The following is a 14,774-nucleotide window of genomic DNA, read 5'->3' as shown; positions in this document are numbered from 1 at the left end:
GGCTCTGTGTTGACAGCTGAGAGCCTGGAGCCTGCTTCAGATTCTGCATCTCCCTCTCTCTCTGCCCCTCCCCTGCTTGTGCTCTGTCTCTCTTTGTCTCTCAAATGAATGTTAAAAAAAAGAAAAAAAAAGAATAGAAATAATGGGGGAAAGACAATATTCAAAAGTGTAATGCTAAGAATTTTCCAGGATTTATGAAAGACATGTAAGAAGTACAATGAGTCTGAAGCCAAAAATAAAAATAATTCCATGTCTACTTCAGAATGAAACTGCAGAATGCCAAAGACATAAAGAAGATCTGAAAATGGTCGAGGGTGAAAAAGCCAAAAAGCTATTTCAGAAATTAAGTCAAGAGCTGATATAGGTCCAGTGTTGGAGGATGGGTCCAGAAGACCTGTCGGAGAATTAGAGGTGGCATGATTTGGTAACGCAATATATGTCGAGTAAGGAGGTTTAGGAAAAAAGGGATTTAAAATAATGTTGAGACTTCCGGTTTGGTTATTGAGGCAGATGACACTTTGTTCAAGATTGGCAACAGAAGGATTGGAAGATTTGGGATGTGCTAAGGATGAAGGAGTGGATCAGAGAAAAGTAACATTGTTTAGGACTTGATAAGCTTGAAGTGACTAGGGGACACCTATATACAGTTACCTGCAGGTGATGAGAAATACCAGTCCAGGGTCTAGAAAGGCCGAACATATGAGTACACAGGTCATTTTTGTAAGTGATTATTGAAATACTGAGATTGCCAAGGGGTAGAATGCAAGGTGAGAAGAAATGCAGTATGTTTTGGAATGTGGGGACTAGACCTCTTTAAGACGTAGATCGAAAATGAACAGTGAGAATGTAAGACAGGAGTGGAATAAAGCCGAGAAGCTTAGCGAGATTTGACCATCGGGAGATTACCGAAGGAAGATAGGACACACACAGTTATGCTGCAAGGAGTTTTGACAACACCTGTGAGATGTCGCCAACCAGGGTCGCTCATCAGAGACTCAGTGCTTACGATTTTTATTTGGGGCTGATCACCTAGGCACCCCCTGACTTTTGGAAAAGTCTTTTCTGTGTGTTAGAAGTGACCCCCAGGTGTTAGTTGTCTAAGGAGTGCATGGGAAGTGAGAAATTGGAAAACACTCAAAAAAGTTCGACAGTAAAGGAAGACTAAAAGACATCTTTGTTTTAAAATACAAATGGTTTACCATGCAGCAGTATACCATTTTAGAAATGTTTTATTGTCTGTTTAGGGTCTTTTTTAGTCTTTGAAGACAGGGACTTTATTTTTCTTCCCTCCTAATGCTGTTATGAAAACAGCAATGCTCATTAAATGAGTAAGCAGTTTTTGGTGCCACTTTATTGCCTTCCACCAGATGGACATCTTTCTATTTTTTCTTTTCTCAAGTGTGTCCCACCCCACTCTCTAAACTACTTTCTCTATTCAGCTTTTTTTTTAGCTTGCTTTTTCTTAGTTATCCATTAGTGGGATTATCTTAGGACAGTCAAGACTAAAGAGGTTTTAAGGGTTTAGATTGAGACATTAAAAAGTTTGGTTGGGGGTGTATTACTCTGTTAAATTGCTCATCTTACATCCCTAGGAGGAATATAAAAAAACAGCAGTGTGAAGCAGTTGTTGGAGCACAGTGTGGCAATGCAGTGTTAAGAGGGGCCCACGTCTACGTTCCCGGAATTGTGTCAGCTTCGAAATGTAAGTATAATGTTTAAGCGTCTCTGTAAAATAAAAGATTCTTTAAAATCCGTGTACATGATCAAATGGAAACTTTATTTAACTATCACTCAGATGCATTTCAAGTTTATCGGATATTTTCCAAGTTTTACGTTCGGGATAGCCAGCGAGAGGTTTATCTGATACTGTCTAACAAATTTGGCATCCATGTAAGGTCTGCCAGTTTTTTCCTTTCCTTATAAGGGTATGTGAGATGATCTTCAGAGGACTGTTACTGATTAATAGAGTGTAAGATGTCAGTGAGATTTTATTTTGTATTCTTAAGTCCATTGCCCTCAGACTTCCGTTGTCACTGTGTGGGTAACCTTCAGTACCTGGAATTTTAATATTGGAGTAAAAGTCAATATTCTTAATTTACTCACTCAGTTGATGACCTGTTACATTATGCTTAGTAAGTTAGTCATTGTGGTTCAGTCCTAATTTATTGGGCTTGAAATCAAGAGACGGGGTTTTGATCTCTTGGTGAGTTATTCAGTCTGTGGGCTTCAGTTATCTTGTCTGTGAAATAAATAACTTGACCTACATTAGTGTATGCTAAACCACTGCCCACTGGCCAAGTCTGGCCCGTGTCTGCTTTTGCGTGGCTCACAACTGAAAATGGTTTTTCCATTTTTAAAAGATTGTTTTAAAACGCAGAATATGCCAATAGACTTGATGTGGCTCACAAAGCCTCAACTGCTTACCACCCTTTACAGAAAAAGTTCACTGACCCCTGATCTGTGTGGACAGTTCTAGCTCTGGCTGATCTGCTACTCACTACTGTGGTCAAGTTAATGGGCTAGACAAATTTGTGGCAGGCTAGGTCTAAGAAGAAGTGGAATGCAATTTCCCATTTTGAAAGTCATCAGGATGTGTTACTGAAATTAATGAAATGACTATAAAAATTAGACTTAACCATAGAGATAAATTCTGTACTCTGTAGTTTGAAGGTGTTGTGAGTATATACACATGTATATGTATGGGCATGTATATGTGCACACATACATATATATACACACATGCACACACACACACATATATATATGAATGAATGTTTGTGCTTATCATTTACATCCCTGCTGTAACTGCTATAATAGGAAACCTGCAAAGAAATAACAGGGTTGTGGGATTTAGAAAAATATCTTTAAGGGATTTTAGTATACTTTTTTGAGGAATCGTTTAAAAAAAAAAAGTGAAAACGGAGGGAGAGGAATGGGGATGTGGGGTGAGGGGAGGAGAAAGAGAGAGAGAGAGAGAGAGGGAGGGAGAGAGGGAGGGAGGGAGGATCCCAAGTAGGCTCCACTCTGTCGGCACATAGCCCAACGTGGGGCTAAAACTCATGAACCGTGAGATCGTGACCTGAGACGAAATCAAGAGTCAGGCCCTCAACAGGTGCCCTGGGATCTTTTTAAAGGAACCTTAGAACTTTGAGGATTGAGCCAAAGATACCAAAATTTAAATGAAATTTTTTAGGAAATGTTAGGTTTGGAGAAAATAATTTAAGTAGGAGATACCTTCCTTTTCTGCTTAGCTAAATTCTTCCAATTCAGATAGAATGTTTTGAAGACTTTTGTTTTCCTAGAAAAAAGTCTTCAGTTAGATTTACTGTTACAGAACATTTAAAAGCAAAAAGCAGTATTTTCTGTAAGGGGTTATTTTGAGATAATGAGCCAGTTTAGACCTCCATACCCACTCGTGATGCCCTTTCATGTCCCCAGTCCAGCTTAAAGAATGTTCACTATTCTCCTACCAAAACAGAGTTTAATTAGTATCATCTGGTTTTCTTCTTTCTTAGTTATGAAAGCTGGAGATGTTATTTCTGTATACTCTGATATTAAAGGCAAATGTAAGAAAGGAGCCAAAGAATTTGATGGAACGAAAGTATTCCTTGGCAATGGGATTTCTGAGCTAAGCCGCAAAGAAATCTTCAATGGGCTACCCGAACTGAAGTATGTCGTCAAGGTTTGTTTGGGGGAAATGTACATCCTTTCTGGTGATTCAAGGAAAATAATAACAATGTCAAAAATAGATCTAGTTGCATTATAAAATTTTGTTGGTATAAATTCAACTGGAAAATAATCGTTGAGTGAGTATTTCCATGTTTTTTGAAAAATTGCTTTTAGGTGAAAGAGTAGGTGCTTAGATTAAAGTGCCCTGAGTAAGCACATAGTCACACTGTAGTTGTCAGTTTCAGTTTTCCTTGTGAATTTTATTGATTTAAAAATTGTTGCATCTTTGGGGAACAGTACTCATCTTGAAAAAGGATAAATTGTGACCTATCCAGAGCTTTTTAAACAATCTGACTTTGTGAAAGGAAAAGCTTATGATTTTAATAAAAATTAAAAAGCAAAAAATTTATATTCAATTTTTACCAGAAAGCCACATGGCTACTTGTGGTCAAGGATTAGTGTTTGGATTTACTCAAACCAAATTAAGATACAGTTATTATTAAATCATCTCAGGTTGCTCCTGGCTCTAAACACATCAAATCTGTGGGCAGTCCAGAGTCTGCTTTTGCTTCACGTTTCGGCCTAAACTGTTTAAGGAGTCCCGTGGACAGCTCCATTACCCCACCGCTGACAGCTGATGTAGAGGTACTGAAAGCTGTGCGTTTATCCGCGGAGAACTGGACCATGTCCCTGATCCCTGGAACAGTTTTCATGTTGCAGTGATTTGGGTTTATGATTGAAATTACTTCTTCAGAAGTAACAGATTATTGGATTAGCTAACTCTGGAAAGCAGGTGCTTTCCAAATGGCCAAGAGCAAATATTTTATTCTTAGACGGCTTATGAATATGAAGATAAAGCATATGTATGTTGTGTTTTTCTTTGGGTCTCAAATAAGGAATCAATGCTTTGACTGCCTCCTTCAGTTCTGTTGTTAGTAGTACACGCCTCATCCTCTTTGTGTGTGTGTGTGTGTGTGTGTGTGTGTGTGTGTGACTGGCTTCATTTTTTTTTTTTTCCTGAAGAATAATTGACATACAATATTGCATTTCAGGTATACAGCACAGTGATTCGGTATTTATATGCATTAGAAAATGGTCACCACAATAAGGTGTTACCATCTGTGGTCACGCAAAGTTGTAACAATATTACTATCTTTCCTATGGCATACCTTACATCCCCATGTTTTATTGATAACTATTTTATTTTTAAATTTTCCTTCAGGTTTATTTATTTATTTTTGAGAGAGAGTGAGTGAGTGACTACAAGCGAGGGAGGGGCAGAGAGAGAGAGATCAGGAGACACAGAACCCGAAGCAGGTTCCAGGCTCTGAGCTGTCAGCTCAGAGCCCGACATGGGGCTGGAACCCACAAACCATGAGATCATGACCTGAGCCGAGGTCAGACCCTTAACCAACTGGGCTACCCAGGCACCACTTTTGATAACTTATTTAATCTTATTTGTAACTTATTTAACCCCCATAACTTAATCCTGGTAACTGATTTATAACTGGAAAATTAATCCTTTTCACCTATTTTATTCATTACTGTCACCCCCTTGCCTGTCGTACCCATCAGTTCTCTGTATCTATGATTCTGTTTCTATTTTGTTTCGTTTGTTCATTTGTTTTTTAGATCCCACAGTGAAATCATAACAGTATTTGTCTTTATCTGACTTATTTCGCTTAGCATAGTACACTTGAGGGCCATCCATGTTGTCATGAACGGCAAGATTTCATTCTTTTTTGTGACTAATATTCCTGTGTGTATATGTATATATACCACATTTTCTTAATCCGTTCATCTATCAGTGGGCACTTTTCTTCTTGTGATTGATTTCTAGTTTCTTGCAACTGATTTCTAGTTTCATTTTGCTGTGTAGGAAGAGAAGCTTGATGTGATTTCAGTCTTGTTAAATGTTAAATTTATTGAGATTTGTTTTGTGGCCTAACGTGGTGTATCTAGGAAAATGTTACATGTACACTTGAGAAAAATGTGTAGTCTGCTGTTTGGGGATGGAATATCCTGTATGTATCAAGTCGATCTGGTTTGATGTGTTCTTAACAGCTGTTATCGGATTATTTTCTGTCTGGATGATCTATCCATTGATGTATGTGTGGTGTTAAAGTCCCCTATTATTACTGTTATTAATGATTCTCTTTATGATTATTTAATGCACTTCTTTGTCTCGTTACAGCCTTTTTGTTTTAAAGTCTTTTTTGTTTCATATAAGTGTTGCTACCCCAGCTTTCTTCTAGTTTTCATTTGCATGGAATATTTTTTTGTAGCCTTTTACTTTCAGTCTGTATTCAGACTTGGGTCTGAAGTGAATCTCTTGTAGTTAGCATATAGATGGGTCTTGTTTTTTAGCCATTCACTCATGCTCTGTGAAAAAAAATTTTTTTAGTTTATTTATTTTGAGAGACAGTGCGAGTGGGGGAGGGGCAGAGAGAGAGGGAGAGAGAGAATCTCAAGTAGCCTCCCCAGCACTGTCAGCACAGAGCCCGACATGGGGCTAGAACTCATGAAACTGCGAGATCATGATCTGAGCTGAAACCAAGAGGATGCTTAACCGACTGAGCTACCCAGGCGCCCCCACTCATTGCTTAGATCATTTATATGGTACTTATTGCCATTTTGTTACTTGTTTTCTGATTGTATTTGTAATTCTTTGTTCTTCTCTTGGGACTTGATGATTTTAGTATTATGCCTGGATTACTTCCTCTTTTTTGTATGTGTACCCATTCTAGATTTTCAGTTTGTGGTAACCATGAGATTCATACGTAATCTATGTATATAACAGTGTATTTTAAGTTGGTGATTGCTTAATTATGAACACATTCCAAAATCACTACATTCCCCACCCCCACCCAGCAGCATTTTATGTTTATGGCATCATATTTTACATCTTTTTATCCTATGTATTTTTTAGCTAAATTATTATAGGTATAGGTGATTTTACACTCTTGTCTTTTCACCTTCAGACTAGTTTTATAAATGGTTGATCCACTACCTTTACTATATATTTTCCTTTACCAATGAGATTTTTTTTTTCTTTCATATATCTTTATTTCTAATTATGGCCTTTTCCTTTTTGCTTAAAGAAGTCCCTTTAATATTATAAATTTAATTTAGTGGTGATGATCTCCTTTAGCTTTTGCTTCTCTGATAAACTCTTATCTCCCCATCAATTGTAAATGATACCCTTTCTGGGTAGAGTATTCTTGATTGTAAGCACTTTGAAAATATTGTGGCACTCACTACCTTCTGGCTTGCAAAATTTGTGCTGAGAAATTGATAGCGTGATGTGCAGGGTAGGGGGTGGGTTCCCTTATATGTAACTAATGCTTTTTTTTTTTTCTTATTTTGTTGCTTTTAAGATTCTGTCTTTATGTTTTTAGTTTTTGACATTTTTAATTATAATGTGTCTTGGTGGGGATATCTTTGGGTTCATCTTTTTTTGGATTCTTTGTTTTTCCTAGACCTGGATGTCTGTTTCCTTTGCCAAATTAGGGACACTTTCATCTACTATTTCTCAAATAAGTTTTCTGCCCCTTTTGCTCTCTCTTCCTCTAGAGACCCTAAGAAGGGGAATGTTAGTGCACTGATGTTGGCTTACAGGTCCCTTAAACTATCCTTAACACTTGTAATTATTTTTTCATTTTTTTGTTCAGTTTGGGTAACTTTTACTACCCTGTTTTCCAGATCACTGCTCTCTTCTTCTATATCAGTAATCTGCTGTTTATTCCCTATAGTGTATTTTTATTTCTGTTATTCCTCACCTCTAATTGGACCTTTCTTATATTTTCTTTTTGTTGAAATTCTCTCTGTGTTTACCCATTTTTCTTCTGAGTTTGATGAGCAGCTTGATGGCCATTACTTTGGACTTTCTATTGGGTAGATTGTTTATCTCCGTTTAGTTTTTTTTTTCTTTTGTTTTATTTTTTTGTTTGAAACATATTCTTTGTCTCCCCGTTATCCCTAACTCTATGTTTATTTCCACGTATTCCATAGTTCATCTACATCTCCTGGTCTTAAAGGAGTGGCCTTCTGTAAGAAATGACCTGTAGGGCCCAGAAGTGCGATTCCCTCGTGCCGACCACCAGACGCAGGTGCTTCAGGGGTGTTCCCTGGATGGGCTATATGTGTCCTCCTCTTGGGGCAGCCCCTCAGTAGCTCCAGGTGCATTCTTGGGTGAGGTCGGCTTCCCTCCCTTGCCTGGTTAGCTGGGGGCCCATCCCTGATGGCTGCAGGTGTGCTGGTGGGTGGAATTATCACCCTGTAGACTGCAAGGCCCTGCTGAGGGCTGGGGTCGTGTGGGGTTCTCAGTGGGATGCACACCGTGGCTTTAGCGGTCTAGAGGGAAATTTCAAAATGGTGCCTTTCATCCCAGCATCAGCAGGGCTGCCCCCAGTGTCTTACCCCCCAGGGCGAGTCCCCTCCATCCCCTTCAGCAGTTGTTCCAAGATTAGTAAGTAGGTCTACTTCCATGGTGCGTGTGCTTTTTGATCTGGCTCTGATCTTTTTTGTTCTTTTTGATGTGGTTTTTAATCTGATCTGAAACCATTTGTACTGGTTTCTGGGTTGAGTCTGTGTGGAAGGCTTTTTTGAGTGGGTTTTCCTTTCCCTGTGGTTCTGTAATTTTCCTGGACCTACTCCCTGTTGGTTTTTAAAGCCAGCTGTTTTGGAAGCTCATCTCTCCATGCAGGATCCAAGGGTTGGGTTGCCTGATGTGGAGCTTCGATCTCTCCTCAGGGAGATAAGATTCCTTTGAGGTCCCTTCTGACCATGGAATGTTGTTCCTGGGGTGTGGCTTTTTCCTTATCAGGAATGTATCTCTGCCATTTCTACCCATCTTGGTGCTGTCTCTTGTTGTGGGGGCTCTGTTCATCCAATCTCTAAGTCCCCTTCAGAATGAATTATGCCATATGCAGCTGCACATTTCTTGTGTCTGTGGGGGGAGGTGAGCTCAGGATCTTTTTATTCTGCCATCTCGAACCTTCTTCCACTCTTCATTCTCTTATATTATTCAGAACTACTACACTGACAGACTTTTCTGAGTAATGTTTTTTGGTGGGAGTAGCAGGCAGCCATCTTTCAGAAAACTCCTTTGTAAACTCAACTTTTAAACTCCGCATCCAGTTACGCTGTTAGGATTTCTTTCTCTGCCTATGTGAGGAAAAGCATGCTTCCATAACCAAGGAACACTGTGCATACACCATGTTTCTTGTGGAATTTTAGAACTACGTCAACTAGTAGTACTTTGTTATTTGGTTGGTACGTTTGCACCCTTTGGCTTCTTGAATTATAGCAGAGTTGAGTCTTAGACTTCATAGAGGTAGATTAATTTACTAACAGCCTGTTTTTCCTATGAGATCTGGTGCGTTGCATTATTATATGGAGATACACCTAACAAAAAAAGTTGTATTTTAAGTTAAATACTGTATGGACGAACGTACTTGTGCTGGTGGTCAGAAGGAGATACCCAAATAGCAGAACTTGAAACACTAGGTGGGAACTGGATTAGAAAGGCAGGCCTATAAATGTTAATGTTTTGAGTATTTTTCAGAGGACTAGTGTCCTGGGAGTCACAAATTCATTTAAATTACAAAAGAGTGAGCAGGTGGGTCTTGGCATTCAAGGTGTTCCATAATGGATTCAGACTCTGGGCAGGGGTTGAGGTGTTGATCAAGGTCAGTATACCAGTTATATCAACAAATGACTGACTTTTGAATGTGAGGCTGTGACTTTTCAGAAGGTTCCTTTGTATTTTTTCTTGTCAGGGACAGCAACTGGGCAGGAAGTGGCTAGATTTGATCCCAGCTGGAGCAAGGACCAAAGACTGAACTGATTAATTAACTCTCATTAAAAGTAGAGATGCAGACACATCGAGGGAGGATAAAAGGCATGGGAAGGGGGAGAAAGGAGTTCATATTTACTGTATGACAAAGGATGTTAGAACTAAGTGGACATCATAGTCATCTCACTGCGATGGCAGTCCATGAATAGCTACAGCAATTATTTCACTTCAAAGGGCAGTATAAACTTATCCTTCTGAGGCATAATAATAATTTGGTCTTTGGGTTCCTGGCACACAACTCCCCAAGTCCTTGGAATCTCCGTAGCGATGAGTGTCTTCTGTATGGTAATGAGAAGACTGGTAGCTGGGGGTCCCTAGGTAGCATCTAGATGGCACTAGCGAGAGGAACCAACCATGTGGTTAGAAGGTTGGAACTTTTAGCTCTACCCCTGGACGTCCAGGGTGGGGAGAGGGCCTGGAGATTCACTTAATATCCAGCAGTTGGTGATTTAATCAATCGTGTCTGTGTAATGAAACCTCCATAAAAACTCCTAGATGGTGGGCTTCAGAGAGCTTCCAGGTTGGTAAACACATGGAGGTGCTGGGGGGAGGGGGGCGGGTGGTGGTGATGCATGCACCTCTCCCACACCTCTCCCATACCTTCTGCGCATCCCTTTGATTTGGCCAATACTAACTTGAATCCTCCATGGTAAACTAGTAATACTAAGTGCTTTTTTGAGTTCTGTGAGTTCTAGCGAATTTTCAAACCGGGGAGGGCACTGTGGAAACCCCCAAATTTATAGCTAATTGATCGGAAGTCCAGGCGGCACCTTGGGATGTGCAGCTGGCATCTGGAGTGAGACCGGTCTTGTTGGATTGAACCTTTGAGCCTATGCAGTCTCCCGATAATCCCAGGCAGTTAGAGCCAGAACTGAACTGAATTGCAGGACCCCCGGGTGGTTTGAGAGAAAACCTTGCACATTTGGTGGCAGGAGCGTTGTGAGTAAAATTAGCCCAACTACCTATGTCAGGCAGGGTGCAGATCATTGGAATGGATGCTTCTGCTCCAGGATTGGTTCAGAAGCTGTGAGTTTGTTCTCGATGTCCATACTGAGATGCTATACGTGTACTCCTGCACCTGGGTTCAATCCTGTTCTCATCCTTGCCTTTATTACTAGATCGTGCTTTTTCTGTGCCCCTTAGATCCCTGGAACGTGGTGTTGATTGGCTTTTCTTCTTCCTCTTTGTGGTGTGGCCTGATACGCCAGGCCATGGTTGGCATTCTCTAACTATTTGTGTACTTCCTCTTGCCTTTGGTAGTCTCTGACAGCCTCTCTCAGATTGCGGTGTTTGTCCTGATGAATCACCATCCACCATGTTCTCCTGGGCCCTTGCACTTCCTGCTCTGATCATTTCCCCTGCCCCTTATAAACTGGGACAGAGCTCATTGTAAGGATTGTGTCAGTACTGGGCAATTACTCTCTAAAGACTTGAGAGGAGAGTTGTGTGGCATGTTTGTTGTTTCTTAGCATCGGCATGACTCTTAAGTATACATATATATATTTTTTTAATTTTTTTTAACGTATATTATTTATTTGAGAGAGAGACAGAGTATGAGCAGGGAAGGGGCAGGGAGAGAGGGAGACACAGAATCTGAAGCAGGCTCCAGGCTCTGAGCTGTCAGCGCAGAGCCCGATGTGGGGCTCGAACTCACAGACTGTGAGATCATGACCTGAGCTGAAGTCGGAGGCCTAACCTGGACTGAGCCACCCAGGCGCCCCAAGTCTATTTTTGTTTTTCATACAAGTACCTAGCATAGTGCTTTCCAAACTGAAGGATTCAGAAACTGTTGATTGCTGTGAACAGTGATCATGAATCTGTTACCAGAAAGATTAGAATAAATCAATAAATAAAGACTCAGATGTCAAAGAAAGACAAATGCCATATGATTTCACTCATGTGGAATTTAAGAAACAAAACAAGCAAACAAAGGGAAAAAAAGAGACAAACCAAAAACCAGGCTCCTGGTTAGATAGAGCACAAGCTGATGGTTATGAGAGGGGAGGTGGAGGTCGGTGGGGGGAGGGGGGGGGATGAGTGAAATAAAGGGGATTAAGAGCACATTTATTCTCATGAACACTGAATAATGTATAGAATTGTTGAATCACTATATTGTATACCTGAAACTAATACAGCACTGTATACTGGAATTAAAAGGTAAAATAACAATACAACTATTGTATGTTAATGTAAATAACATTTTTAATTAAATAACTGTGTGTTGTTGTTTTTTTAAAGATTCAAGCCGTTCTTTGCTTTTTTCAGTTTGTTCAAATCTCTGAAAAACTCCTTTGTGCCTAAATGAAAATTTTATGTAACTTTATCCTTTTTAGTTTTCCTGATGGCCTTCTACTGCAGGGAATGAGTCATAGACAATTCACAGGAATATCCTAAGGATTGTGGTGTTGAGTTAAAGAGGTTTTAAAAAGGCAGAACATCCTATATTTATTGGGCTGCTTGGGTATGTTCCCAGAAGTGGAGTTTGTATAGACTATGGACTTTATACAGACTAACTAATGTCAGATTTTCTGCTTTTCAGAGGCATAGGCATAAGAATGACAGAACCGATATACCTCAGCCCCTCATTTGACAATGTACTGCCCAACTACTTATTTTTACAGGTAAGTATTTGTCAAAGCAAAATATTTATTAACATTGAAACATAACTTCAGTGAGTTATTTCAAATACAGTGTTTTTTTTCTATTACCATATTTTTTGTGGTTTATTTTTCTGATCTACCTTTTGTTAATGAGCAGTAAGAAAAAACTTTGTACGTACTCTCTTTTTCTCAATTGATTTTTTTTCCTAATGTTCATTTTTGCTAGAGAGCACAGGTGGGAGAGGGGCAGAGAGAAGGGGGGACGGACAGAGGATCTGAAGCAGGTCCTGTGCCGACAGTAGTGAGCTGATGCTGGGCTCGAACTCATGGACCATGAAATCATGACTGGAGCCGAAGTCGGGTGCTCAACCGATGAGCCACCCAGGTGCCCCTCAACTGAATTTTAAACTTTTTTTTAACCCTCTGTTGCCCAAAGGCGCTTTAACAGCTCATTATAACCATTATTTTCCATCTCAAAATATTGATGTCTAAATAATGCATGCGTTAATATACATGTAAGTGTATTTGTAACTTTGAGTGAGATGCAGATGATTTACTACTAACGCATTTTTGTCAGGTGGTTATCAATTGCTGTGATATGACAGTTTATTTTGCCGTGTCCAGTTTATTGCATACTTTTGCAGACGGTAACTCTTTTGATTTGTTACAGTTCGTTGGTTAGGTGCTATTATTGTTACTACTCCCAATATGTAATGAAGATACCGAGTATCAGATCTGTTAGGTTTCTTGGACAAGGTCATATACAGTTCACAATTAGTAATGTCTGAACCCTGACCTAAATGCACATGCCATTTACTTTCTGCTCTGCCCAGTGTTTAATCAAAAGACATAAACCCAAAGATTATTTCTAATGGGAACAAACAGGAAAACAGATTTATGTGTATTATCTGATTCTACAATAGTGATGGTGTAACACATAGGATATATAACCTACTATAGAGTTACACGCTATTATTCAAATTCTTCTTTGGTAACCTGTGCCAGCCCCCCGCCCCCCGCCTTTGTTTTAAAATTTGGAGTTGCGCTAGGTGCTTGGAATATATTACCACAAGCATTAACTGGCTTACAACTTAAGACAGCTGATACTGAACACATTATTGAATGATGCTCAATAACCATTTAACTTGTGACACAAGGTAGTTCATAGGATGACTGGCTGAAGAAATTTACACCTTGAAGAAATCATATTTCATAAGCATAAGAGTTTGGCAACTGGTAGCCTTTGTCTACCTACTTGGTGAGGTTAGTTTATAGAATGGGTGGAATTATAGAGCTGCTGAAAAATTCCTGGGGAAATTTGTGGGGTTCTCTTTCGCTTTCTCTTTCCCGCTTTTGGATACCTCTTGGCCTTGGCATTATCCCCAAATCTATATTCTTTGTTACTTCTAACAGCTAATGCAAAAGCTTTGCATTGGAGACTTTGTTTTGCTGGGGTATGTGTATGTGTAAGGGGCTATTGATAACTGATTATTTTTCATTTTAGCACTTGAAGTTACATACTAGAATATACTTTCCAGAGTTAATTGGAGTGTTGTATACAATCATTAAAACTACAACTGTGTAATACCATTTGGCTTTTCACAGTCAAAAGGGAACTTTTGAATTGCTTAAACACAGTCCACAGGATCTCAAAATAATCTTAGATGTCCTTCACATTTGAAATAATTGTCAGTTAAAAGTTTAGCAGTTAAATACTTACAAGAACTGCTTTCAGCTATATTCTAATAACATTTTAGTTTAACTGGAATAAAACATAGTGCCTGAAACTTAATTTTCTCATTGCCTCGTTCCTTGTAAATAATTAATTTAAGAGCCAGATGAGGTTGGACAACCTAAGGAGCTTTTAAATAAATACTACTGCCTGGGCACTAGCACCAGAATTGGTTTTAGTTGGTCTGACTGGGGTGGGGTCTGGGTCAGGACGATTAAAAGCTCTCCCACGCAATTCTCATGTGCAGTTAAGGTTGAGAATCACTATAGCATAGCAATGGGGTGTGTCTGGCTGCACGTTAGAGTCACTTGGGGCAGTGTTGAAAACACTGATGCCTAGGCCCTATTGCCAGAAATTCTGGTTTCACTATTCTAGATCAGGACTAAACCTTTTTGAAAAACTCACTAGGTGATTCTCTTGTGTAGCTAGGATTGGGATATACTGTAGAGGAAGGTAGTAGACTAAATTATTTTAAGAAAAGTTTGTCATTATTTAAATATTTAATGAAGCCTTTTCATTTGGACTGTTTGGTAATTTCAATTTATTGCATGGCCAGAAGGTTCTTAATGTATTATTTATGTTTGATTGCAGATTTCTGTCATCTTTGACCAATACATTAATGTTATTAGGAGACAAGTATAACCAGTTGTCTTCAGATAAGGAATCACCAAATCTCCAGTAGCCACATACATGTTTTAGTGTTTTCATATTGGAGTTCAATTTTTAAATATTTTGGGAATACATTAGACCATTGAAGAGAAAATCTGTAACAGGTTAAGCTGTTTTTAGTGTTTAATGTGGAGGGACTGCTCTTCAGATGCCTGAATGATTTGCATTGATTTTAATGCTTCCTGTTTCCATAGGGGGAGTACTTGCTCATTTGTGTCTGCTTTCTCACGTTGATTTTCTGTTTTCA

General features: G+C 39.3%; 1 protein-coding gene across 3 annotated transcripts in view; it reads left to right on the top strand.

Moving 5' to 3' along the window:
* Positions 1–14,774, top strand: part of NSUN6 (NOP2/Sun RNA methyltransferase 6) — a 59,374-nt gene that overhangs the window by 16,084 nt on the left and 28,516 nt on the right. For 2 of the 3 annotated variants that reach the window (XM_049626877.1, XM_049626879.1), the window contains exons 4-6: positions 1,593–1,702; positions 3,516–3,669; positions 12,066–12,147. In XM_049626877.1, coding sequence (XP_049482834.1) covers positions 1,593–1,702; positions 3,516–3,669; positions 12,066–12,147 — 346 coding nt within the window. Of the gene's footprint in view, positions 1–1,592; positions 1,703–3,515; positions 3,683–12,065; positions 12,148–14,774 lie in introns of all 3 variants that reach the window. The other variant, XM_049626878.1, reaches the window with a different exon arrangement.

The sequence above is a fragment of the Panthera uncia genome, chromosome B4, assembly GCF_023721935.1.
Source record: "Panthera uncia isolate 11264 chromosome B4, Puncia_PCG_1.0, whole genome shotgun sequence".
Lineage (NCBI taxonomy): Eukaryota > Metazoa > Chordata > Mammalia > Carnivora > Felidae > Panthera > Panthera uncia.
This window is presented reverse-complemented; position numbering and strand designations above follow the sequence as displayed.